Raw genomic sequence first — 27,807 nt, 5'->3', positions numbered from 1 at the left:
CATTCGGAGGTGTCACCGCAGAAAAAACTGCAACGTATGGGATACTCCTCATCAGAGGTGTCCCCTCCGGAGGGACCGGAGTACGAGGAGACACCCGTACCCGACTCTCCTTGCCACTCCCCGATGTCCATGGACCCGGAGGCCTCTTCCTCCTCCAGCCCGTCCCACAGACCGACGCTGGCGGATCAATTGTCTTTCTCATCATTCCTCCGACAAATGGCGGATGATCTGGATGTGACCCTTGACACGGGCTCCCGATACTCCAAAGAGTATCTGGACACCATGCATTTACCTAACCCTCCAACGGAGTCGCTTCGGCTCCCCCTGCATAAATTGCTGGATCAGACCTTCATGCAGTGTTTCGAAACACCGTACTCCATACCGGCGATTCCCAGCAAACTCGATGCTCGATACCGCATCGTGCACCATAAAGGGTTTGAGGGCCCTCAACTCTCCCACCAATCCCTACTGGTCGAGTCCTCTCTTAAACGCTCTCATCCCTCTCAGGTCTATGCCTCTGTACCGCCGGGCCGAGAGGGGAGAACGATGGACAAATTTGGTAGAAAATTCTATCAAAACTCCATGATGGCGTCACGGGTGCTGAACTACAATTTCTTTTTCTCTTCCTATCTGGAGTTCTTCTTGCCGGTGCTCCGCAAGTTCACTCCATTCATAGACACCCAAGCTCGATTCGAGTTCGAGGAAGTGGTAGCCTCCCTCTCCCAATTACGCCTCCAGCTGATGCAATCCTCCTTCGATGCATTCGAACTCTCGGCACGTGCGGCCGCAAGCGCGGTAGCCATGCGTCGCCTGGCATGGCTCCGTACAATCGATATGGATCCCAACCTCCAGGACAGACTCGCCAACGTACCATGTGCGGGAGCTGACCTGTTCGATGAGTCTATCGAAACTGTTACCAAGAAGCTGTCGGATCACGAAAAATCTTTTCAATCCATCCTGCGGCCCAAACCCAAACCTCAACAGTCTCGACCTTCCAGGCCACCCCTGATTTACCAGCGGCGTTACATGCCCAGACAAACGCCTGCTGCGAGACAACCTGCGAAGAGACAACCTCCCCAGAAGTCTCAGCAAAAACCTCAGCCACCGGCTGCACCTAAGGCTCCCCAGCCCTTTTAACTCCCCTCCTGGGAGCATAACCGACACCGTTCTGCACTCAGCCTCTCCCATAGGGGGCCGCCTCCATCTTTTTTACCATCGATGGGAGGCCATAACCACGGACCTATGGGTCCTTACCATCATAAGAGAAGGATACTCTCTTCAATTCCATCGGGTCCCCCCGGACCATCCTCCAAGAGAGTATCCTTCAAGCTCGACACAGACCGCCCTTCTTCTTCAGGAAGTCCAAACCTTACTTCAGCTTCGGGCTGTCGAGCCGGTCCCGTCAGACCAATTGAACCGAGGGTTCTACTCCCGGTACTTCCTCGTCCCGAAGAAAACGGGCGACCTGCGACCCATTTTAGACCTTCGGGCCCTCAACAAGTTTCTGGTCAAAGAGAAGTTTTGCATGTTGACTTTGGCTTCTCTATACCCCCTCCTCGAGCAGAACGACTGGTTATGCTCCCTGGATCTCAAGGAGGCCTACACTCACATCCCCATTCACCCGGCCTCCCGAAAGTTCCTCAGATTTCGGGTGGGAAATCTGCACCTACAGTATCGAGTGCTACCATTCGGCCTCTCTTCGTCCCCCAGAGTCTTCACAAAGTGCCTGGTGGTAGTGGCCGCGGTACTCCGGGACAGGGGTCTACAGGTGTTCCCATACCTCGACGACTGGCTCATCAAGGCCCCGTCAGCCCCAGAGGTCACTTCGGCGGTCTTGGCTACAACCTACTTCCTCCAGAATTTGGGCTTCGAGATCAACTTTTCCAAGTCTCATCTACAACCCACCCAGTCCCTCCCCTTCATCGGAGCGGTCCTGGACACCACTCGACTCCGAGCATTCCTGCCTCTGCAACGCATGGAGTCTCTTCTTCATCTCTGCCAGTCGGTGTCTACTCGCCAAACCCTACCGGCGAGACAACTGATGGTGCTCCTGGGCCATATGGCCTCCACAGTACATGTGACACCCTTTGCCAGACTCCATCTCAGGATCCCCCAGTGGACCCTGGCATCACAGTGGAATCAGACGTCCGATCCACTATCCAAACACATCTTAGTCACACCTGCTCTTCGGCAGTCTCTACTTTGGTGGATGACCTCTTCGAATCTATCCAGAGGTTTGCTGTTGCACTCTCCCCCCCATCAGAAAGTTCTCACAACCGATTCGTCGAATTATGCATGGGGGGCCCACCTGGATGGTCTCCGCACCCAAGGATTCTGGACCAGTGCGGAAAGACTACACCAAATCAATCTACTGGAACTCAGAGCCATCTTCAATGCGCTCCAAGCTTTCCAACACCTACTGCACGACATGGTGATCCTCATTCGCACAGACAATCAGGCTGCCATGTATTATATCAACAAGCAAGGAGGCACGGGCTCGGCCCTCCTTTGCCAGGAAGCTCTACGAGTCTGGGACTGGGCGGTGCGCCACAACGCCTTCCTCAGAGCTGTCTACATTCAGGGGGAGAACAACGTCTTAGCAGACAAACTAAGTCGTCTACTACAACCGCACGAATGGACTCTCCATTCCAGCCCCCTTCACCAAATCTTCACACAGTGGGGGACGCATCAGATAGACCTCTTTGCGGCTCCCCACAACTCCAAACTGCCTCAGTTTTGCTCCAGGATCTACACTCCTCATCGCCTCGAGGCAGATGCTTTTCTACTGAACTGGGGGAAACGATTTCTATATGCGTTCCCACCATTCCCGCTGATCCAGAAGACTCTGGTCAAGCTGAAACTCGAACAGGCCACCATGATTCTAATAGCTCCTCGGTGGCCCAGACAACCTTGGTTCTCCCTCCTACTTCAACTCAGCAGCAGGGAACCAGTACCACTCCCAGTGTTTCCTTCACTACTTACTCAACATCAAGGATCACTGCTTCATCCCAACCTGCAGTCTCTCCACCTGACAGCTTGGTTCCTCTCAACGTAACCCCTCACCAATTCTCACAAGAAGTGAGGGAGGTCTTGGAAGCTTCCAGGAAGCCCGCCACTCGACAATGCTACTCCCAGAAATGGACTAGATTCTCCTCATGGTGTGTTTCTAAATCAAAGGAACCTCAGCGAGCTTCCCTATCCTCCGTGCTGGACTATCTCCTACACCTATCTCAATCTGGGCTCAAGTCCACATCCATACGAGTCCACCTGAGCGCTATTGCGGCGTTCCACCAGCCCCTACAAGGGAACCCCCTCTCGGCCCATCCGGTGGTCGCCAGATTTATGAAAGGACTCTTCCATGTTAACCCTCCTCTCAAACCACCCCCAGTAGTTTGGGACCTCAATGTAGTCCTTTCCCGTCTCATGAAGCCCCCGTTTGAACCACTCAACAGGGCCCCTCTTAAGTATCTCACCTGGAAAGTGCTTTTCCTTGTAGCCCTTACGTCCGCTCGCAGAGTCAGCAAACTCCAGGCATTGATGGCGGATCCACCATTCACAGTATTCCATCATGACAAGGTGGTCCTCCGCACTCACCCGAAATTCCTGCCTAAGGTGGTCTCCGAATTTCATCTCAACCAATCCATTGTACTTCCAGTATTCTTCCCTAAGCCCCATTCTCACCACGGAGAATCGGCCCTTCACACTCTAGACTGTAAACGTGCTTTGGCTTTCTACCTGGATCGCACCAAGCCACACAGAACCACTCCTCAACTTTTTGTCTCCTTCGACCCTAATAAGTTGGGAAGACCCGTATCAAAGCGCACCATCTCTAATTGGATGGCGGCTTGTATCTCTTTCTGCTATGCCCAGGCTGGATTATCACTTCCTTGTAAGGTCACAGCCCATAAGGTCAGAGCAATGGCAGCCTCAGTAGCATTCCTCAGATCAACACCAATCGAGGAAATTTGTAAGGCTGCCACCTGGTCCTCGGTTCACACATTCACCTCACATTATTGTCTGGACACTCTCTCCAGACGGGATGGACAGTTTGGCCAAACAGTATTGAAAAATTTATTCTCTTAAGTCGCCAACTCCCCCTCCATCCCACTGAGGTTAGCTTGGAGGTCACCCACTAGTGAGAATACCTGCCTGCTTGTCCTGGGATAAAGCAATGTTACTTACCGTAACAGTTGTTATCCAGGGACAGCAGGCAGCTATTCTCACGTCCCACCCACCTCCCCTGGGTTGGCTTCTCAGGCTAGCTACCTGAACTGAGGAGACACGCCCGGACCTCCGGGCGGGAAGGCACCGGCGCATGCGCGGTGCGGGCATCTAGAAACTTTTAAGTTTCTACAAGCAACACGTGCTTGTGAGACGTCCGTACCGGGGCTCTGTCTGATGACATCACCCACTAGTGAGAATAGCTGCCTGCTGTCCCTGGATAACAACTGTTACGGTAAGTAACATTGCTTTTTACGATATCCATGTAAATGTGTAATGGTATATAAAGGTAACAGATGTGTATTTTATGAGCCGCAGCAATTATCTAAATTTATTTCCACACAGTCTATACCTGCTTCATAAGAGTTGTACTCCAGTTAATCTGCTCAATTGGAATTGCTCGGGGACCATCAAGTGCCATCTTTATTTTCCTAATGTTGTCTTTGATGGTAAAAGTTTATTCAGTCATGTTACAGGTCCGTCCCTCTCATTGTGGACTAATTAACTTTGTAATGTATCATTTTACCTGTAATTATTATGCAGGAATGTTTTGATTTTTGCTGTTTAGCTATATTTTTGTTTCCATGGTATTTTTCCTTTTGACATGTTTTATTATTATATAATGAAAATACAATAAAGAATTAAAGTACAAAAAAAAAAAAAAAGAATTAAATATACTACATGTGTCAAGTCACAGTTGGTATTCTCATAGGTATAGTATCTGATGTCTGTGTCTGGATGTTGCCTGTCACAGACAGTTCACACCACTGACATCTGCCACAAGCTGTATGTATCCCTTTGTTCTCAATGGTTGAATATTATTTTTAACCATTTCACCAATATTTCTCGTACGTTTATAGGAGAAAATAGGTTTCTCTGGATATTCCACATGGGCCATTCTTGCAACGTGCCAGTGTTTTTTAAGATGACTTGATTGATTTTGGATGAGAGAGGAGTATACTTCTGAACAAAGATCAACTTAAGATTAGACCTCTCCTCATGGTAATTCAACAGTAGTTCACGTTGAGCAAACTTGGCACAAATATATTCCTGGTGTCAATATCCCTGGGATAACCGCGCTGATAAAATCTTTCTTTCTTTTTTTTTCGCTTGATCTTTAAAATCCCCAAAAGAAGAGCAAATTCGTCGTGAACAAAGGAATTGACTGGAAGGCTTTTCCTTAACCTATTCAATAAAAGTTGGACCGATGGAGATTGAAACAAACCAGAAGTAGAATGTGCCTGGTTGTATTCTGAAGGTCCATGCAAAAAACAGACAAGAAATTGTAAATTAGCTATAGATTGGTATATATCCCACAGTCTTAAATGAGTGGGTTCAGCATTGCAATTATATACTAGTACTTGAATGGTGTGATTTAGGGCTCCTTTTACTAAGGTGCGTTAGGGCCTTAACGCGTGGAATAGCGCGCGTGCTAGACCTTAACGCCAGCATTGAGCTGGTGTTATTCTAGAAGCGTACCGTGCGGTTTAGCATGCGGTAGTTTTGTGCGTGCGCTAAAAACGCTAGCCCGCCTTAGTAAAAAGAGCCCTTAGATTTGTTGTACTAGATATTAGTGACTTAAATATTTGAGCATTTTTGGAGAATGGACATTTCCCTGCTGCCAACTTCAGGGTCTACTGACTTAGGCCAAAAGGAGACTTGGATGTTTTTTTTGATTATGCCTCTCTAAGCGTTTTACAAAAATAAGAGTAAAGGGGAAAACAGATTAAAACGCGATAATATTTTTAAAAAACAAAAATAAAAGACGTATAATGCATACAGTGATATGCTACCATTTTTTTTTTTTTTTAAATCAAAAATGAGGCGAACGGCAGTATTCTGAATCACTCTCAATTTTTTGAAAATTTTCTTGTAAGCATCTAGGTATATAATGTTTTCCTCCCCTCATCTGCATTTAGAATTTTACATAACCAGGAAATGCACCCTTTCGTAACCAGATTACCCTGCCTTTTTTCAAATTCCGTCTTCCTCATTTTTCATTTATCTACTTTCCTAGATGTCATAATTTTTCACCTGTAGATAGGGTAAAAGATCTCCTTCTACAAGCTGGTATTGATTTTGGAGATCTCCAAAGGCTTTAATTCCCTCTCCATCTGCAAATTGTCCAAAATACCTCAGTCCCTTTCATTCCCATCTCTTAAAAATCTGGGTTCTCTTTCTGGTATATAATCATGTGCATATAATATAGGACAAAAATTAATCCCTTTCTCTTTATCCAACAATTTATTTTTGCTGCACCCTTCCATACCCTCATTGAATAACTGGTAAATGGATTAGTTATATTTACCAACTCCTTTTCCCCCAGGGTTACCCAAGGTAAATATTTCAAACCTTGCACCCCCTCCAACAGATCTTGTTCTACCTTCACCCATAATTTAAGTGGGCATGAGTGTCACTCAACTATCGCTCTTAACTGCTGTATCGTATTCCACTGAATTTTACTGTATTTTGTGTCTTCACTGATATGTCTCAGTTATCTTGCTGTGAACCGCCTGGAACTTCCGGTTGGGTGGTATATAAGAAAATAAATTATTATTATTAACTGGGCATCTCTAAAATAATTTTCTAAATGGGGTAGACCTAAACCCACTTCCTTCTTAGACTTGAACATAGCATAGCTGGCTACCATTGAACATTTTCCTCCCCAAATAAATGTCAATATCTTTCTATTCCATCTTTGAAAATAAGACTTTGGAATTTCAATTGGCAATACTTGAAAGAGATAAAGAAACTTCTGGGAGGATCATCATTTTTATCACCTCCATATGCCCTAACCAAGATATATACATCTTGTCCCAACGTTCTAAATCTTTCTGAATATCTGCTACTATAAGAGGAATCTTAATCCAGTAGACTCACGTTGTAAGCTGCACTATATTTATGAAGATCTGACGTGGGCAATCTGTCTTTGCTATAAAATGGGGTGTATTTTTATTAATCTAGCTTTGGGAAAAGAGTATGTAGCGGTTCTAGGTACGAAATATCACAGGATATGAGATATCGCTATCTTGCAAACAGATGGAATAACCTGAGAGCCCCGAGTGGCATAGAAAACTTTCAGAGTGAGAAAATTGTAGGCAGTTTTCAAGTTTCAGCCTGTCCCTTTTCCCTTTGTCACTCATCTTGCGTCTTTTTCTTTCCTGTTAGAGCCGAGAATCCCTCTCACGTGAGCATTCTTTGTCATGTCTCTTTTTTTTTTTTTTTTTTCCTTCCCTCTTCTGCAGGACATTTAGAAAGAAATCCAGCAGTACTAAGCGAGCATCTCCAATCCCACGTTCGAGTCCCCACACTTCCTCCTACTACACTGAGACGGTCACCTACGTGAGCAGCGGCAGGGAGCCTACTGCCAGGACATCGTTCTTGGATGAGCAGCTGGAGAAGGACTCTCATTGGGGTGAGTATGATAAACACAGCTGGCTGAAGCACATGGTCACAAGGACAGCGAAAACTGCAGTGCTGCACATTGCACAGTCCTGTAAGATTGCTATACAGTCTCTCAAAGTTACAGCCAATCTGTGGTGGATCTTTATGCTTGAAGTACGGTACCTGAATGTGGTTGTGTAACTACAAAAAGGCGGTATACAAGTCCCTATCCCTTATCCCCTTTAGAAGAATAGAACACGTATGCAGAAAGTTGGGTCCTGCATCAGAGAACCTCGTGCTCCTCTGTTTAGAGCAGGAGTGTCAAAAGTTCCTCCTCAAGAGCTGCAATCCAGTCGGGTTTTCAGGATTTCCCCAATGAATATGCATGAATCTATTTGCATGCACTGCTTTCATTGCATGCCAATAGATTTCATGCATTTTCATTGGGGAAATCCTGAAAACCCAACGGGATTGCGGCCCTCGAGGAGGGACTTTGACACCCCTGGTTTAGAGCAATGTTAACATTAGCTCTAAGCATTCTAGATACTGTGATAATTAATGAAACACTTTACCCTGAATCTTTCCACCCAGATAACCAGGAAGTCTGTTGCCAACTACATTCCTGCATGGTCTGTTCTGTACGTTATGTTCTGTTGTCTGCCTGGAAAGGGGGACAAGGCTAGGCTTTTTGTAATTTCCCAAAAAGGGGGCTACTTCTAACCAAAGTGAAGTACAATGTTGTACAATAAATAAGAAACGTTAAGAGCTCCTTTAATGAAGGTGCGCTAATGGTTTTAGCGTATGTACTGGATTAGCGCGTGCTATAGCAAACGCTAGCCAAAAATCTACCGCCTGCTCAAAAGGAGACGGTAGCAGCTAGCACACGCGGCAATTTAGCGCGCACTATTCTGCACGTTAAGGCCCTAGCACGCCTTTGTAAAAGGAGCCCTAAGTGTAAACAAAATATAAGCCTACTGAGAATAATTATCAACCAAGTATTTTTGGAACAGATAAGTTTTCAAATGTTTACAGAACACAATATATAAGAAGAAATGCAGCTTTACTGCTAACGGTAAGCAGGTCCAAATCACTGCTTGAAACAGAAATGATCCTTCTAGCTGTTTCTTAAAGTGAACCCTACTAAATGAAAGAAATCTTTAACATTAGACAATCTAATGTTCGTTATCCTCTGTAATAAATAGAAGATTAATTGGGTCAAATGAGAAGAAGTCAGACAATGTATAATCTTAAAAAAAACCAACAAGATGACAAATAAAACTCAAGCATAAAATGGGAGCCAGCAAAGCCTCACTAACAAAGTCTCAAATTTACTTGATTTGAAAATTAACTGAGCTGCCGTATTCTCCAAAAATTGAAGTCTTTGCTTTAGTTTTATTGAGATTTCAAGATATAAAACATTGCAGTAGTCTAATTGAGATAGTATCAAACTGAACCAATAGAGTAAAATGATTTTCATCAAAATAGAAGCAAGCTGTCCTAAATTATTTTAAGCCTAAAAAAGACTTTCTTAAAATAATGATTTACTTGGAGGTCTAAGGACAGAGAAGAGTCCAGAATTATTCCAAGGACTTTAGCTACAAACATCACTCTACAAACATCTAGTGGAGATAGAGAAACAGCTTTGCAGTGTGTCTTCGGGATGCTTGCCAGTATTATCTGTCTCCAGTAGTTAGCAGCAAATGTTCTAGCATGGCAGGATCGAGGCTCCCTTAGATTTGTTGGGCCTTTTGGGTCTGCATGTTGGGTAGTAGCCATCCCATCTTCTAGGGCAGTAGCTTATGGGCTGTCTCCCTTGGTCAAGAGACCCCTTTACTCCCAGATCAGTGGTCTCAGGCTGTTATCTGATTGAGAGGGTCCAAGCTTCCCAGGGCTGCAGTCTGCAGACTGACTCTCCTGAGTGAGAAGATGCTAGTTCTCCAGAAGGAAGTGGTCTGTAGATAGTCTTCCCTGGCCAAGTTCTTCAGGTAATATCCAGGTCCATATTTTATGTGATTTAACCAATCGGATACTTAGCCAGCTAATTTGCCTTTTCAGGGCCACAGCTAATTTTCAGAGCCAACAGTTGGTACCAAACAAAACCAGTTGTGTTGAAGGTGTTTCCGGGCGGAATCAGCACTTGGTTAGTTAAGTTCAGCATTAAACCATCCAGTCTAACCACATAAATAGGATCGCATAAAAGTCTGTTCTATCTTTTATGTGGAAACCCGTAGCTGGTTAAATGCTGAATACGAGTTAGTTGGTTTTGCAAACCTGGAATGTTATTGCTGGTGCCCAGACATGGCTTGGTATTGAATCTACAGGTTTAACACCGGCAGCAATCAACAAGATGGTGATCGCCACCTATAAAATGTCTGGTTCCTCAGGATTTTGGTTTGGATCAGTGGTGTGTTTTGCTCTTGGAACTTTGAGTGGCTCTTGGTTAAGCAGGATAGGGAAGGGGTCTTGGACCCTTAGGTTTCTAACAAGGGACCATTGGACAGTTGGGGCGGTGTATTCAACTTCTATTGTGGCCCCTAGGCATGCTGTGCACCTAGACATTCCCCCCTTCCCCTTCATTTCTCCTTCCTTTTCCCTTATGTCACCTTTAATGCTGCAAAGTAAGACAAAGTTCTAAAAAGCAAAATGGCTGGCAAGATTTCAGTCAGGATTGCATATCGCAGGTGAAGGGAGTAGAGAGAGGTTGCCCAACTGACAGCGGGTTCTGGTGTCAAGAATAGACTACAACGCATTGCCATGAGGAGAGAGAGCCAGTATTGCCGGAAGGTTCCCTGGAGGTGTAGGATCAAATGTTGGGTGGGTCTGAGTGTAGCTTGTGCTGTGAGAATGAGAGAATTCATTCGGACAGTGCCTGCATGCAATGTGAGGTCCATTCTAGCGGACGAGGCAATTAGCAAAGCTCTTGGCTGTCCCAAATGCAAAAAGCTCCAGGGCAGGGAAACTTGGTTTCCTCACAGGAGAGCACATTTTTGGCAGTACATGATGCCATTTTAACTTCCTCATGGCATGCTGGAAGCCCACCTAGGTCCTTCAGGGAGGTTATCATCTCTTTCCCCTGGACCACAGTCTCATGAGGCAGTTGATGTGGGATTCCAGGAGGCTTTGAGTAGGGAACCCCTTGTGTCTCTGGTGCCAGGTCCCAGGATCTTTAGAAGAGGGTGAACTCGCTTCAGATGGAGAAGGAACTTGAGTGCTGCCACTCTTTCAGAAGGAGATGTTATCTTTCCTTATTTCTCAAGTGTTGGAGGCCTTTTGAGTATCTCTGAGCCAGTGGGAAACTTCTACAGAATTTGGGGAATTATGAAAGCCTCAAAAGTTGTCAGAGGACCAACCCCATTCATTTACTAGAATCTTTAGGGGATGCCAGGTTTTGCTGCCTTGAAAGCAGTCTTCAACTTTGGTCGTTTTGGGGCTCAGCATTGGCCTTTTTGTGGTGTTCTGAAGCCAAGATTCAATGGTGCTGGAATCGTAGGAAAGGCCCAAGATAATGCCAAAGAGAGGGCACCTCCAGGGATTTTACAGTGGGTCTTGTCTATTGTTGTGACTGCTATTCTCTTGAGTCAGCTTCCCATGATCTCAACAGCATTATGGTGTTCCTTTGTACATCCAGGGTAAAGAGTTTGGCTGTGCAATAGATCCAAGCCAGACTTATTGCGCCAGAGCCTACAGTGCCAGTTCTTGCAGCAAGCTAGGATGCATTCTGCATTCTATTTCATGGTTCCAAATACAGGTTATTCCAGCCCATCCTCAAACTTGAAGGTGCAGATTCCTTGGTTTTGTATGGAAACTCTTAGTTCTGTGATTGGGGAAGGAGAAGTTCTGTGATTGGGGAAGGAGAAAGTCTGTTGTCCCTGGACATGTCTGAAACATATTTTCATATTCCGATTTGCCTAAAGGATCAGAGGTTTTCTGCAGTTCTGCATATTGGGCAAACAGTTTTAGTTCAGGCCCTGACATTCAGATTGGCCACTGCCCTTTGAATATTTTCCAAAGTGATGGTGACAGCCCAATCTTCCTGCATAGAGAGGGCATCCTAGTCCATCTGTATCTGGACAAGTGTCTCTTTCAAGTTGAATTAGCCCAAGAGGCTCAAAATATGACTGCCAGTTTGGCTAGCCAACTGGAGTGGCAGGGTGGTAAATTATAAGAAAAGCAGTCTAATCCTAACCCAACCATTGGAATACATAAGGGCTCTATTTGACCTCTGGATTGGCAGGATCTTCGTGACCCAGGACAGAATAAGCAAGCTTCAGTTTCAGGTTTTTAAACTTTCTTTTTTAGGGTGCTTCCAGTTTGCGATTTTTGCTGTGTATTGGGCTTGATGGCTACCACCTTAGAATTAGTCCTATGGGCCAGGGCTCGTATGCTTCAGCTTCATGTCTCGGGGATCCCCCCATTATCAGGATTTTCTGGTTTGGCTCCCACTCCTGGTGGAGGCTTAGGGAAAGCCTGGCTTAATGACTTAATGGCAGAAACCTTTTGGCAGGGGTACCATTGGAACCCTTGAAGTGGATAGTTATCACAATAGACACAAGCCCACATGATTTGGATGGAGGGAGGCCCTTTCTAGGGCAGGTGTCTTGGGGCTTGCTCTCTGCAACTGAAGTGTCTTGGTCGATAAGCCGGCTTGAGACGAGCAGTCAGGTTGGTGCTTCTTTGGTTTCTTTTCCTAATCCAGAGCAAGGTAGTGTGGGTTACATTGACAAGCAAGGAGGTACCTACAATGTGTCATTAGCACAAGAGGCAGACCTACTGATTCATTGGGTGGAACAGAATCTTGCACATCTCTCTGTAGTCTACCTATCTGATGATCTTAAGGTAGCCAACAGATAGAAAAGGCGATGTCTAAAGCCATCAAATTCTCTTCCCTGTAATACCCACTGCAGCTCTTTAATGGACTGTTCTGAGTGCTATGTGAATGGCTTTTCTAATCTGGTGGTTAGTAAGGGTAGACTTTATTCAAACCAACTTTTTTTTTTTTCTCAGCTATCATCTGCTAGATCCTGGAGACTGGTAATTGGCTCCAGCAATCTTCCAGATCATCATGGATGTATGGAGCAGTCCCCACATGGACCTAATGGTGACCTGGCTGTGATCCTAGTGACTCTGAAGTGGCCACTTCAGAGTCACTAGGATCACAGCCAGGTCACCACCTCTCAGAACCGCAATATCTTGTGGCCAGACTACATAACCATACTCCATCACGCGCCCTTTGCTCAAGCCAGGAGTCTCTACTACCCTCTTTCAAAGACATCAAATACAAAAGCACAAGGGCAAGAATGTTCTCTGTAATGGCTCCAACATGGTGGAACGCCCTACCGAAGGAATTAAAGCTAGAAAAGGACACCAGAAAATACAAAAAAGGGATAAAGACTATTCTTTTCTCAGACTACTTCAACTGAAACTGTGAGTCGACGGAGGGAGGAAGCAACATGGAGGAAAATAACAGGCTCCCCCCCCCCCCCACTAGGAACACAATAAGAGGGCATGACAAGACATGCACATAGTAGATCTTTCCAGAAATGTTTAAGATATGGTGAATATAGTAAATGGAAATAAATTAGGATGAGTGTAACTAGAATTATCTAGGATGAGACTAAATAGGACAAATATAGTACACATTGCTAGATCTATTTAGGATGTGTGTAAATATAGATGAAGATGCATAGGGAAGGAAGCGCAGGGCAGGTTTTGAAAATGGAGTGATAATAGCAGCATAGTTCAGTTAACTGACAGCTAAGGTAATTTAAAGAGAATAAAGACAGGATAATCTCAAAATAATTAAATCCATTCACACCTGTAGTGAGCCATGAATCTATTGTCCTTATACAGGCCTAGGGTGATGGCACTAAGCTTGTTGATGAGCTCCAATTCAGTAGATTCAAAGAAGCACTCCAGTATAACGAGGAAGATTAAAATTGTAAGCTTACCTGTTAATTTCCTTTTTTACTTTAAGGTCGACAAAATAGTACCAAGAAAGTTCCATGGGCTGCAAACACCCCCCCCCCACCCCCCATTGCTATTGATATCTCTTGCCTCCATCTACCTGCCCACCTCAGTCCTCCAAACTTTCCACAAATTTATAAATGTTGCTTATCTAATCCTTCCACTCCCCCTATGCTCTCTCTTTGCTGCTTCTGTATTTGTTAGTGAATAAAAAAGCAATATTGGCTTATTCCTATTTTCTTTATTTCTTAAATTTGAATTTTAAAAGCACTGCCTGAGAATCTGGAAAGTCCCCAAATCCGGACTGACACAATCTTCTAGCAGTCTGGATTTTTGGACTTGTACTGTATGTGGAACAAGTCTTGCTTGGTCTGTGTGACAAGCTAGAACTGATACAATACGAATTAGTGGCAGCCTTTAAAGGCCTGGAAGAAGAGCCAGGCTTTCATAAGAGCATAAGAATAGCTATACTGGGACAGATCAGTATCCATCTAGCCCAGTTTCTTGTTTCCAACAGAGGCCAAGCTAGGTCACAAATACCTGGCAGAAACCCAAAGAGTAGCAACATTCCACGGTACTGATCCAGGGAAAGCAGTGGCTTCCCCAATATCTATCTGAAGTAGAGATGGTCTTGAGTTAGGCATAGGCACTCTAGGAGTGAATTCCAAAGTGTGGGGGCTACTCTTTGAGAAGGATCACTGGCAGATATCATGTTGCATGATTTCCTTTGGCGAGGGTACATTCAGGGATGCTCCTTTGGGAGGAGCTTAGGAGTGTTTGGCATTTGTTAACAGAATCTTGCATTTTCAAATCCCCATAAAAGTACCTTCTTCACGCTTACATTTAAAGAATACTAGCAGCCTTCTATAATGGCTATGTGAGGGACTTTGCTGCCAGATGCAGCTGTATGAGCTCATTTTGCATGTAACAACAAGTACTAGCTATTATCCCAGGACAAGCAGGCATGATATTCTCACATGTGGGTGACGTCATCTACGGAGCCCCGGCGCGGACAGCTTTTCAAGCAAACTTGATTGAAGTTTCAAGTTTGCACACTGCACCACGCATGTGCGTGCCTTCTCGCCCACTAGAGGGCGCATCCCACCTCGTGGTCCTCAGTTCAAATTTTTCCGCGGAGCAAGAAAGCCCTGTGGATCTGAGCTCCAGTGTTTTTGCCTTCTAGCTGCCGCGTTTAGTTTGTTTTCCTTCGAATTAGTTCGCGGTGCTGTTTCTTTCTTTTCGTTTCTCTTCAAAAAAAAAAAAAAAAAAAAAGTCTTTCGTTTTTCATCGGACTCCGGGGGCTCCCGGAATCCGTGGCCGCGGGACGTCGGTACGTTCCCGGCCTTCTTCTTTTTCTTCGTGGATGTCCCGTCCTGTTACGGGATTCAAAAAGTGCAACCGGTGCGAGAGGTTGCTTTCCATCACTGACCCTCACCGGTGGTGCATCGTCTGCCTTGGGCCCGAACATCCGACAGACTCGTGTGATCGCTGTGCTACCTTCCAAAACAGGGCCCTCCGTCGCCGTAAGGCAAGAATGGCCGAATTGTTCGCCGTCGATGCGCCGCCTAAAGCCTCGACGTCGGCCTCGGCCCCGGCCTTGACCTCGGCCTCGGCGTCCCCGGGGGCCTCGGCCTCGCCTCGGCCCTCCTCCTCGAAGGCGTCGTCAGTGAAGCAAGCTTCGGGTAAGTCCTCTGTTCCATCCCCTTCAGCAAAGAAGCCATCCTCGAGTCAGGCCAAGGCGGGTGGGTCGACCCCGGCCCCGCATCGGACCTCGACTCCGCACACCCCGAGGGAATACTCGAGACCGAGGTCGCCCTCCAGGGAGTGTGCCCCGGACTCGGAACTCCCCACCTTCGTGGGGATTCCGGCCTTCCAGGATCTCCTCCGAGCTCTGATCTCATCGGAGCTGTCGGGAGCCCTGGAAGTGTTGCAGCGTGCTGCGGTTCCGGCGGCCTCGACCTCGGCCTGGACGCCTTCGGTCTCGGAGGCCCCGGCCTCGGCTCCCTCGGGAGCCCAGGCCTCGGCGACCTCGGTCTCGGGTACTGGGACCCCGTTCACCTCGGTCTCGGCCCCGCCCCGGACCTCGACCTCGGGGGAACCCCCTGAGCGGAGTATAAGGCCCAAAGAAAAGTTGCGCAGAGTGCGCCGTCTTTCCTCCTCTTCCTCCGGGTCTTCCAGACACGCCTCGCCCTCGACGCGACCTCGGACGGGGCGTCGATCGAGGAAGTCTAAGCGGCCCCGAGGCTCGCCTCGGCGCGACCGTTCCTTGTCGTTCGGGGGCGAGGCGTTGCAGGTGTCGGAGTTGCGCCTCGACAACCCGAGGCTCCTCCGCTCACCCCATGGGAAGTCTTCCCGGGCCGCCTCGCCGAGGAAACGGGAGAGTGTCCCACGAACCCCGGGGTCCTCACCCAAGGGCTCTGCGAGGAGGACAACTTCCCCTTCCCCCTCGAGGGCCCTCGAGAGGGGATCCTGGGATTCGGGATCGGTTAGGGATCCTCATTATTCCCATGAGGCCTCCCCCCTCTCCTCGGTGGGGCGGTCGAGAACCCCCTCCCCCCAGGCTAGGCCGTCCTCATTTTCATCCTTCGTTCAGGACATGGCCCAAGCCCTGGGGATTGACCTGATGGTAGGCTCTCGGTATTCCAAAGAATTTTTGGAGGAACAGGACCTCCCCATTCTTCCTAGGGAGGTGCCTAGACTCCCTCTCAACAGTGTCCTTCTGCAAACCTGGCTGAAGAACTTGTCAAACCCTCTTACAGTCACGTCTGTGCCCTCAAAAATGGAATCGAAGTATAGGACGATTCCCCCTAAAGGGTTCGATAAGGCGCAGCTCTCACACCAGTCTCTTCTGGTGGAGTCTGCTCTTAAAATATCACAGCCCTCACGGGTTTCTGCGGCGGTTCCACCAGGCAGGGAGGGGCGGACCCTGGACAAGTTTGGCCGCCGCCTCTATTCAAATTCCCTGATGGCCACCAGGGTTCTAAACTACGCCTTCACCTTTTCCTCCTTTTTGCGTGGTATGGTGAAGGACCTTCCTCAATATCGAAACTCGTTACCGGACTCCCAAAGAGCAGGATTCGACAAGTTTATGTCCAACCTGTCTCAATTGCGGTTGTACCTATTCCATGCAGTGTACGACGCCTTTGAGCTGGTTTCGAGGGTGTCGGCCCTCGCGGTGGCCATGCGCCGCTTGGCCTGGCTTCGCACCCTCGACATGGACCCAAACCTGCAGGAACGCCTGGCAGACTTGCCTTGTGTGGGGTCCGAGTTATTCGACGAGTCATTGGATGCGGCGACCAAGCGCTTGTCGGAACAGGAGCGCTCTCTAGCATCCCTGGTCCGCCCCAAACCTAGGCCCCCGCCGCAGAAACCCTTTCGGCCTCCGCCGCGCCGATACCCTCAGAAGTCGACCCCGGCTTTCTCGAGACCGCCTCCGAGACGTCCGTCTCAGCGAGGCAGAGGGGGACAACCCCAAGCCCCGGCGCAGGGCCCTTCTAAGCCAGCGCCTTCCTTTTGACGGGCTGAGCGGACGGGGCGGGTTCCCCTCCGCGCTTTCACAGGAACCCCTTCCTATCGGGGGCCGTCTTCGGTCCTTCCGGGAGGCATGGACCGGGATTACCTCAGACGCTTGGGTGCTCCGGATCGTCTCAGAGGGCTACTCGCTCAACTTTGTGTCCTCGCCGCCGGACAGTCCCCCAAGTTTAGTCCCCTGCAACCGTTCGCAGCTACCGACCCTTATAACCGAAGCCAAAGCCCTCTTGAAGCTTCGGGCGGTCGAGCCGGTCCCCAAGGACCAGTGGGGTACGGGGTTTTACTCCCGCTACTTCTTGGTCCCAAAAAAGACCGGGGACCTGCGCCCCATACTGGACCTCAGGAAGCTCAACAAATTCCTGGCCCGGGAGAAGTTTCGAATGCTATCTCTCCCGGTTCTGTATCCCCTCTTGGAGGAAGGGGACTGGATGTGCTCCCTCGACCTGAAGGAAGCATACACCCATGTTCCGGTGCACCCCGCCTGTCGAAGATTCTTACGATTCCAGGTGGGGGACCTCCACCTCCAGTACAGGGTACTGCCCTTCGGCCTAGCCGCGTCCCCACGAGTATTCACGAAGTGCATGGTGGTGGTTGCAGCAGCCCTCAGGTCGCGTGGACTTCACGTGTTCCCTTACCTGGACGATTGGCTCATCAAAGCCCCGACCAGGGAGGGGGTTATCTCAGCGACCCGACAGTCTATTGCCTTCCTGCAAACCCTCGGGTTCGAGATAAACTTTCCAAAGTCTCAGTTGAGGCCGTCGCAGTCTCTTCAATTCATAGGTGCGGTGCTGGACACGGTGCGCCTACGCTCCTACCTGCCGACCCAGCGGTTGGAAGCCCTGGTACGGATGAGCCACCAGGTCTCTCAACTGTCGAAGGTGTCGGCCAAGCGCATGATGATGCTGCTGGGCCATATGGCCTCGACGGTACATGTCACGCCGTTTGCGAGACTACATCTGAGGATCCCTCAGTGGACCCTCGCGTCCCAGTGGCGTCAGGAGTGCGACCCGGTGTCTCGCCTCATTTCGGTGACTCCACCCTTGCGGAAATCGCTGCGTTGGTGGACAGACTCTTCAAATCTGTCCATGGGGCTATTGTTTCGCACTCCGCATTTTCGCAAGGTCCTGACCACGGACTCCTCGGAGTACGCGTGGGGAGCCCATCTCGACGGTCTTCGCACGCAGGGCCTGTGGTCGACAGAAGACCGTCAGTGTCACATCAACGTGCTAGAGCTGCGAGCCATCTTCCTAGCACTTCGAGCCTTCGTTCACATATTGCAGGACCAGGTGGTCCTCGTCCGCACGGACAATCAGGTGGCAATGTATTATGTGAACAAGCAAGGAGGAACGGGGTCATGGCCCCTCTGCGCCGAAGCTCTTCGCCTCTGGGAGTGGGCGGCCTCCCGGAACATCTTCCTCCGGGCGGTCTACATCCAAGGAGAACGGAATTGCCTGGCGGACAAACTCAGTCGACTTCTGCAACCGCACGAGTGGACTCTACACTCAGCAGTTCTACGCGAGGTCTTCGCTCGCTGGGGAACGCCACAGGTGGATCTGTTTGCCTCTCCGGAGACACACAAACTACCACTATATTGTTCTCGGATGTACTCGCAGGACCGTCTGGAAGCGGATGCCTTCCTACTCGACTGGGAAGGGAGGTTCCTGTATGCATTCCCTCCGTTCCCTCTGATCATGCGAACGTTGGTACACCTAAAATCGTCCACGGCCACGATGATTCTCATAGCACCTCGGTGGCCGCGTCAGCACTGGTTCTCCCTGCTGCTCCAGCTCAGTGCCAGAGAGCCTCTTCCCCTGCCTGTCTCTCCTTCTCTGCTGTCTCAGAGTCAAGGATCCATGTTACATCCCAATCTGCAGTCATTGCACCTGACAGCCTGGTTTCTTGTTCCCTGACTCCTCCGGACCTGTCTCAATCGGTGAAGGAGGTGTTGGAAGCCTCCCGCAAGATCTCGACGAGGCTTTGCTATGCGCAGAAATGGACCAGGTTTTCCACCTGGTGCTCGTCTTTTCACCTGGATCCGGTATCAGTTCCGGTATCCTCGGTTTTAGAATATTTGTTTCATTTGTCGCGCTCCAGCCTGAAAACCACTTCGGTGCGGGTTCATCTCAGTGCGATTTCTGCTTTCCACCAACCTCTGGAGGGACGCCCTCTGTCAGTCCATCCCTTGGTGACACGCTTCATGAAAGGGTTACTCAGGGTTTGTCCCCCTCTTAAGCCTCCGTCTGTCGTGTGGAATTTGAATGTGGTTCTGGCTCAACTGATGAAACCCCCGTTTGAGCCACTCAACAAGTCCCTCTTGAAATTTCTGACTTGGAAGGCGGTGTTTCTAATCGCCCTCACCTCCGCCAGGCGGATCGGGGAGTTGCAAGCCTTGGTTGCGGACCCCCCTTTCACTGTCTTCCATCACGACAAGGTGGTTCTCCGCACCCATCCTAAGTTTCTACCTAAAGTTGTTTCTGACTTCCACCTCAATCAGTCCATTGTCCTTCCTGTGTTCTTCCCGAAGCCCCACTCCCATCCTGGCGAGACGGCGCTTCACACACTTGACTGTAAGAGGGCGTTGGCATTCTATCTTCAACGCACCAGGCCTCATCGGAAGGTTCCTCAATTGTTTTTGTCCTTCGATCCCAATCGATTAGGGCATCCAGTTTCCAAGCGCACTCTGTCTAACTGGTTGGCCGCTTGCATTTCCTTTTGCTACGCTCAGGCTGGCCTTCCTCCCCCGGGTCGAGTCACGGGGCACAAGGTCCGAGCGATGGCAGCTTCGATAGCTTTCCTCCGATCCACTCCGAAGGAGGACATATGTAAGGCTGCCACTTGGTCTTCGGTTCATACATTCACCTCTCATTACTGTCTGGACACTTTATCCAGAAGTGACGGCCGGTTTGGCCAGTCAGTATTGCAAAATCTGTTTTCCTAAATTGCCATCCTCCCACCTGCCCTTTTTTGGTTAGCTTGGAGGTCACCCACATGTGAGAATATCATGCCTGCTTGTCCTGGGATAAAGCACAGTTACTTACCGTAACAGGTGTTATCCAGGGACAGCAGGCATATATTCTCACAACCCGCCCGCCTCCCCGGGGATGGCTTCCTTGCTAGTTATGGAACTGAGGACCACGAGGTGGGATGCGCCCTCTAGTGGGCGAGAAGGCACGCACATGCGTGGTGCAGTGTGCAAACTTGAAACTTCAATCAAGTTTGCTTGAAAAGCTGTCCGCGCCGGGGCTCCGTAGATGACGTCACCCACATGTGAGAATATATGCCTGCTGTCCCTGGATAACACCTGTTACGGTAAGTAACTGTGCTGTACTGCCCGATTCGGGGAAAAAAAATTTGATTCGATTCAGCCTATTGAATCAATTTTTCGATTCGATTTTCCTGCCAAATTGGGTGGTGTGTTTTTTTTTTTTGTTGTTGTTGTTTGTTTGTTTGTTTTTCAAACATCCTGGTGGGTTTAATTTATAGACTCTTCACCCACTCCACCCCCTTTGCCCTCTCCTACCCAAAATAAACAAAAAAGACTTTTCCTCTCTCTGTTAAAATCCTAGCTCATGTTCGCGGTCTAATACCATCTCTGGCAGGATACACATTTCAAATCTGACATATTGTAATCACAAGGATAGCACAAGAGGGTGTGCGTGATATATCACGGTAAAGGATTGCTAATCATGCAGGATTATATGAGGAATTAGACAAGATAAAATGAACCTACCAAAATGATAACGTGATCTTACAAATGTGGGATAACCTCAAAGGCTAGGTTAACCTTTAGAAAGCTAAACAACTAAAAAAAACCAAAAAAAAATAGGTTGCATAACATCAAAAAGGGAAACAAAAGTTAAAAAAATAAATAAAAAGTAAAAAATAGAGATATATGGGGCTCCTTTTTACTAAGGTACGCTAGCGTTTTTAGTGCACGCACAAGATTAGCGTGCGCTAGCTGAAAAATTACCACCTGCTTAAAAGGAGGCTGTAGTGGCTAGCACGCGGGGCATTTTAGCACACGCTATTCCGCGCATTAAGGCTCTAACACACTTTTGTCACCCATGGTGTCATAAAAGTAAAAATTAGGTGAGAAAATGGTGACTCAAAAAAGTGGAGCACAAAAAGGACTGGGACACATACAACCACAAAGTGATAAAAGGAGGAGCCTCAAGCACCAGGGATTAACAAAATGGATCCAATTTAAACTGGATAAATGGAAAACCAATCGTATAACTAAAAAATAAAATACCATGACATTAAAACGTAATTATAGTATACAGCATAGCATGGCTTAAAACAACAGTACTAATATAGGATAAAATAAAATCTTATAAAAACATGTATACAGAACAATACGTTCCTGATGAGCTGTATGGAAAAATAATAGAAATGAATACTAATATGTGAAGAGAGAATTAGTGAAAAGGGATAAAGAAACTAAAAGTCCATGGAGGGACTTGCAGAGATCAACCTGTGCCTATAATGTGATACAAGCACCATTGTGCTAGAGTGATCCGAGTGAAATGATGGGAAACCTAAATAAAAATGGTCTAAATCAGTGGTCTCAAACTCGTGGCCTGGGGCCACATGCAGCCCGCCAAGTACTATTTTGAGGCCCTCAGTATGTTTATCATAATCGCAAAAGTAAAATAAAACAGGTTTTTTAGGTATAAATTACATTATTATTAAGACATCCAAAAGGAGAGATTTATAAACTACAAAGAGTTTTACCTGATGCAAAATTTTCATTTCTAAGACATTAACTATTTTTTTCTGAGGCCCTCCAATTACTTACAAATCCAAAATGAGGCCCTGCAAAGGGTTTGAGTTTGAGACCACTGGTCTAAACCTAATCTGGCCACTAAGTAGCACAGAATCTGAGCGCAGGAAACACAATAATATAGGACACCGCCACAGTAAAAACTCAAACGTGTGCACAGGAACTCAAGTGACAAGCCGCTCCTAACAAACAGTATGAGGATATGTACTGACAACGGCGGATATGTGAAAGGAGGCAGGGCGCAGCATGCACACAGCAAGAGGCTAGAAAGATAATAAGGACCGTGCAGGAAATCCAACAATAAATATAAATGTAAAATGAAGTAGTGTTAGCACTGATACGCTAGAAACGATCCAAACAAGAGAAGATATAGACTGACTAAAAAGTGAATAAATAAATAGGACTTGCCCAAATAGAGCCGCAAAAGGGCACAAGATATGCAGTGCAAAAAGATGCTGCGGGAAACAGAAAGCAAGGATATGCTAGGGGAATGTGATGTGGAGGCACATGATTGAAGGAGAACAATACCATGTGATGAGCTGTGTGAGAGAGTAAAGGGCTGTGCCAAAACTATCAGCCGGATTGTAGGCAGTGCAAAAGGGGGGGGGACTTACGTGAAGGCACAGGGAGGAGGGCACCGAATTGGGAGGTCGATTAAAATAAATAAATAAATAAATCGATTCGAATCGATTCACCCGACGTGAATCGATTTGAATCGGAAATTGGGCAGCACTAGTACTAGCCCTATGAAGTGTCATGCTTTCCCATCCCCCCCCCACACACACTTCCGAACAGCTACTGTGTCTCAAAATTTATTGCTGATCCCTTTTAGGTAGCAGTTAACTCCTTGCTTTCTCTCTCCTACACACAAGCTCGGCCTTATGTTTTCTCTTTCCCCTCTGCTTCTCCCTGCCACGCCTGTGTTATGTATTTGCTCCATTGCTAACCGAACTTTGTGTTTCTTGAACAGAGACTGACTTGTTTCGCAAGAGACTGGGCACAGCTAACACATACAGCAGCTCTACCAATGGATTATCGGACGCCAAGCCAACCTATGATGTGTACGGATCTTCGTCTGGATATTCCTCTGAGGAGGATTATACAGGTAAGAGGTTACTTGGGATGGGTCACATCGCATCTTTTTTAAAGTGCTGGCTATAGATTTGAGGTATTCATAAAGCGATTATGAAATTATCTTTCTTTTCATTTATTAAATAGAGAAGAAATTAGAAAGTGGCAAGAATGGTTTAACCAAATTTCAGCCAACTTTTTTTTTTTATTTAATCAAGAAGTCTTCATTGAAACGTATAAAACTAAGCAAAAAAGAAAGTTTTACACCTATCATAACAATCAAACACGATGCAACATAGCACATGTTTACCTCAAGGCTATAATGAAAGCACTATGATAACTTAACTGCCAAATAAACTTCAAAATTTGTTGTTGTTTTTTTGTATATTCCTCCCCCCCAAATAACCCCCACTACAAAACACAAAAGAAAGGAAGAACACGTGGAGGGGCATAATAAAAAAAACAAACATCTGTCACCTTTTGGCCTAAGCCCCTAAACACTGAAAGTAGCAGCAGGGAAATGTCCATTCAAAAAAAAAAAAAACAAACCCATCGAAAATTAGGTGTTTTTTTTTTGTTTTTTTTTTAAATGGCTTACCTCTACGTTCTTCAGTTTAATTGCCCAGACAACCACTACGTCTAACCTTAAAACACATTCCCAAACAAAAAATCGCCCAAAATAAGATCTTTTAGGTGAAGGAGGGGCTAGTCCCTCGCCTAAAAGCTGGATTCTGTAAACAGCGTCTATCAAAAACAACACCGGTTACAGAATCCCCCCCAGCAACGATCGCAACAGAAGAGATACCTAATCTCTCCTATCGCAATTCCCCCCACCGAACGGCCGCGAACTGGCAGGAGGGATCTCAAGTCCTCCTGACGACGCCCCCAACCCCCCCGATAATAATGGCAGGAGGGAGCTCAAGCCCTCCTGCCAAAGACGCAAGCCCCAACCCCCCCCCCCCCCGACAACACCGGCATTAGGGATCCCAGGCCCTCCTGCCGAAGACGGCCCCCCACCCGCCCAACAACACTGGCAGGAGGGAGCCCAGGCCCTCCTGCCAAAGATGGCCCCCACCCCCCGCGAACCCTCTAACCCCCCTCCACCTCCCCAACAATATCGGCAGGAAGGAGCCCAGGCCCTCCTGCAGACGACGGCCCCCGCAAACCCCCCACAAACAACCCCACCACCACCCCAGACACCCCCCCACTAACTGTAACGTTGGCCGGACAGGTCCCCGGTCCGTCCGGCAGGCCCGCCATCCTCGGAATGGCAGACCTTCACCTTCCCGGTGCATTGTGGGATGCAACGGGGAGGGGCCTAGGGCCTGATTGGCCCAACTGGAATTGGCCCAGTTACCTAAGGCCCCTCCTATGGGCGGGCCTTAGGCACCTGGGCCAATCAGGCCCTAGGCCCCTCCACGGTGCATCCCACAATGCACCGGGAAGCGGCAGGCCTGCCGGCCAACATTCCGGTTAGTGGGTGGGGGGGTTCGCGGAGGTGGGGGCCGTCTTCGTCAGGAGGGCCTGGGCTCCTTCCTGCCAGTATTGTCGGTGGTGGAGGGTTCGCGGGGGGGAGCCGTCTTCAGTAGGAGGGACTGGGCTCCCTCCTGCCGATGTTGTAGGGGGTTCGGGGGCTGCGTCTTCGGCAGGAAGGCCTGGGCTCCCTCATGCCAGTATTGTTGTGGGTTCGGGGGTGTTGGCAGGACTGTTTGGGATCCCTCCTGCCAGCTCGTGGCTGTTTGGGGGGGATCGCGGCAGGAGAAATTAGGCATTTCTCCTGCTGTGATCGTTGCAGTGGGGGGTGGACAGGTTGCCGAGGCTGCTGAGCTGATTGCAGCAGCCACGATCAGCTCAGCGGCCCCTATTCAGAACTTATACCTGTTTTGACTTGGTCTAAGTTAAAACGTATAAGTTCCAACTGGGTGATCTCCCTAGACTTTTGGTTATACTTGCAGTACGACTAAGTCTAAGTCGGCCCACCTCCAGCCCTTTCCCCTCTTCTAAAAACGCCTTTCGCTCTAGGCGTTCAGAGGCAAGGTAAAGGCCTAAGCTGATTTTAGATACGTCTAAAACCAGCTTGGATTATCGGTACTTGGATGGTATCTGTCTTTTTGATCGTCCAAGTACCGATTTAGGCCACCTTTTGAACGTGCTTGGTTGTTGTTGTTTTTTTTTTTATTATGAGCCCCTTTAACTACAAAATAAATGTTTATAAAGAGAACAGAAAATGTGTAAAAAATCAACAAAAAGAAAGGTCTCATTCTTACACAAAACTCGAATTTTTTCTGTCTTGTGCCTAGTCTATGGAATCAACTTCCAAGTCAGATCCATTTAGAACCTAATTTAAAAGCTTTTAAAACACTTTTGAAAACACATTTTTTTAGATTAGTTTTTAAGACAAGGTATAACCCAAAACGATCAGGGGTAGGGAACTCTGGTCCTCGAGAGTCGTATTCCAGTCGTGTTTTCAGGATTTCCCCAATGAATATGCATGAGATCTGTTTGCATGCACTGCTTTCAATGCATATTCATTGCAGCAATCCTGAAAACCCGACTGGAATACGGCTCTCGAGGACCGGAGTTCCCTTCCTCTGCACTAAACAAATCTGACTAATGGTATACACAGTAGTTTCAAACTGGGTTCAGCACTCGGTGTTTGGCTCCTGGATGCTACAGAGCTAAGTATTTTCCATAGTACTGGCTAAATCTTCTTTTCAAGTGCTTTCTTTTAGGAAGGGGATATTTTTCCATGCCTTGGGGATTTGTACGGTCTTTCTTCAGTTTTTACACAGCTTTCTGATATTTTTTGCAATAAAAATTTTTTTTAAAAGCTTGTTGGAAATATTAAGGTTGTCTTTTTTTTTTTTTTTTTTTTTCCCAGGTCACTTTTCATCAGATTCTGACAGCTCTGGTTCTGGTTTGAGGAGCTGGATATCTCGGGTTGGGTCTTTACTGTGGCTGATTGTCACATCACCAGGTGAGTTGTATAGGCTGCTAGGAAACTGGTAGATCCTGGGTTTGTCAAGTTCGTCTTAAAGGAAATTTTCCAGCTCTTAATGCAAGGGATTTAATTTAATTTATTTTTTTATTTATTGAGATTTCTTAACTGCCTTTAAATTTAAATTTATTTTATTAAACCAGAAACAAAATATATAACTCATGCACAATATGTCTGACTAATAATCAGTTTTTCCTCCCTCCACCCCAACCAGTCCCTCCCCATCCTTTATAAGCAGATCTATCTTAGACAAAACAATGGATTATCATAAAGTATATACACTTCTCCCTCCGTATTCCTTGTGATAGGGGATTAACAGAACCACAAATACAAAAAAACTGCAAATAAATTTTAAATATGTTGTTCGCTGTATTATATTAAAAACCATCGTGAATATGGTGAAACCGCGAATAACATGGTGGGAGACAAGCCTGTTACTGAAGGAGAGGCAAAACATGGTGAAGAAATTGCTGGGAATCAGCGATTTTCTCTGTAAATGCTTGGAATTGGTGATTTCTCTATGCAAGCTGATGTAATTTGGGGGGAGGAGCCAGCAAGCTAAAAACCGTGAATAATCGAAGCCATGAATGCTGAAACTGTGAATACGGAGGGAGAAATGTAGTTTAAAGATACCCCTTGCTTCAAAAGGAAGCAAGATATAAAGGCATCCATCCGTTGTTTGCTGCTGATGTCCTTTTCTCCCTTTCTCATCCATTAATTTCTCTACTCAAGTCTTTTGAAGGAGATATCAGCCTATTCTGCGGCATCGGGCTTTAAGGTTAATTTAATAAAAACAGTTGACCTAGCTATTTGATTGTCAATCTATCCCAGGGGTTTCCAAAGTCCATCCTCGAAGGCCGCAATCCAGTCGGGTTTTCAGGATTTCCCCAATGAATATGCATGAGATCTATTTGCATGCACTGCTTTCATTGTATGCTAATAGATCTCAAGCATATTCATTGGGGGAAATCCTGAAAACCCGACTGGATTGTGGCCCTTGAGGATTGACTTTAGAGACCCCTGGTCTATCCTAACCACACTGCAGTACTCCTTTTGCCATTAGATGGGCTTCTCAGAATATTCATTATTTGGGGATACAATTAACTAAAAATGTTGGAGAGCTCTTTTCAGGTAATTATCCAGCTTTGGTGCGTGCTTTACGAGGGGATCTGGAGTGCTGAGATGCTTTTGAGCTATTTTGGTTTGGCAGAATTGCCACTTTAAAGATGAATATTTTGCCAAGTTTGATGTATGTAGATGGGCTGGAACGAGCTTTGACGGAGACTTCAGCAGTTGGAACCCAAGCACAGTGCCGGGTGGAGCTTTGGATTCTTACCCAGAAATAGCTAAGAAGAAAAAAATTTTAAAAATTTTAAATCGAATCAGGTTGGGCAGACTGGATGGATCATTTGGGTCTTTATCTGCCGTCATCTACTATGTTACTATGTATTTGTTTCAAGTACTCCCTCTTCGGCTTCCTAGAACTTATTTCTATAGTTTTCAAGACCGATTGCTTAGGTTTGTCTGGCATAACAAGCATCCTTGGCTCCCCAGGTCCTTTCGATATAAAAGATACACATACAGGGGGCTTAGATGTTCCCAACATTCTCTGGTACTACAAGACAGCATAAGCAAGGGCTGCCTTGGCTTGGTTCCAGGGGTGTCCCTAGAAATTGTGGTTTCGTCTTGAGCAAGATTTTATGGGATCTAGAAAGTTTAAGTACTTGATTTGGCTCCCTCGTAGGTTTTGTTTTCTTCCTATAGATTTACCACCACCTGTGTATTATACCTTTTTTAATTGGGTCTCTTTGTTTTTTAAATCGGAAGCTCACTTGTCTGGTCACTCTCCTATAGC

At 47.2% G+C, this 27,807-nt stretch overlaps 1 protein-coding gene across 1 annotated transcript in view; it reads left to right on the top strand.

Moving 5' to 3' along the window:
• Window positions 1-27,807, top strand: part of SUN2 (Sad1 and UNC84 domain containing 2) — a 155,411-nt gene that overhangs the window by 27,973 nt on the left and 99,631 nt on the right. Inside the window, exons 3-5 of the mRNA XM_033929464.1 lie at window positions 7,467-7,636; window positions 22,854-22,988; window positions 25,836-25,931. Of these exons, the coding sequence (XP_033785355.1) occupies window positions 7,467-7,636; window positions 22,854-22,988; window positions 25,836-25,931 (401 nt within the window). The remainder of the gene's footprint in view (window positions 1-7,466; window positions 7,637-22,853; window positions 22,989-25,835; window positions 25,932-27,807) is intronic.

This window comes from Geotrypetes seraphini, chromosome 2 (assembly GCF_902459505.1).
Source record: "Geotrypetes seraphini chromosome 2, aGeoSer1.1, whole genome shotgun sequence".
In the NCBI taxonomy this organism is placed as follows: Eukaryota; Metazoa; Chordata; class Amphibia; order Gymnophiona; family Dermophiidae; genus Geotrypetes; species Geotrypetes seraphini.
The sequence above is the reverse complement of the archived record's forward strand: the minus strand, read 5'-3'. Positions and strand labels throughout refer to the sequence as shown.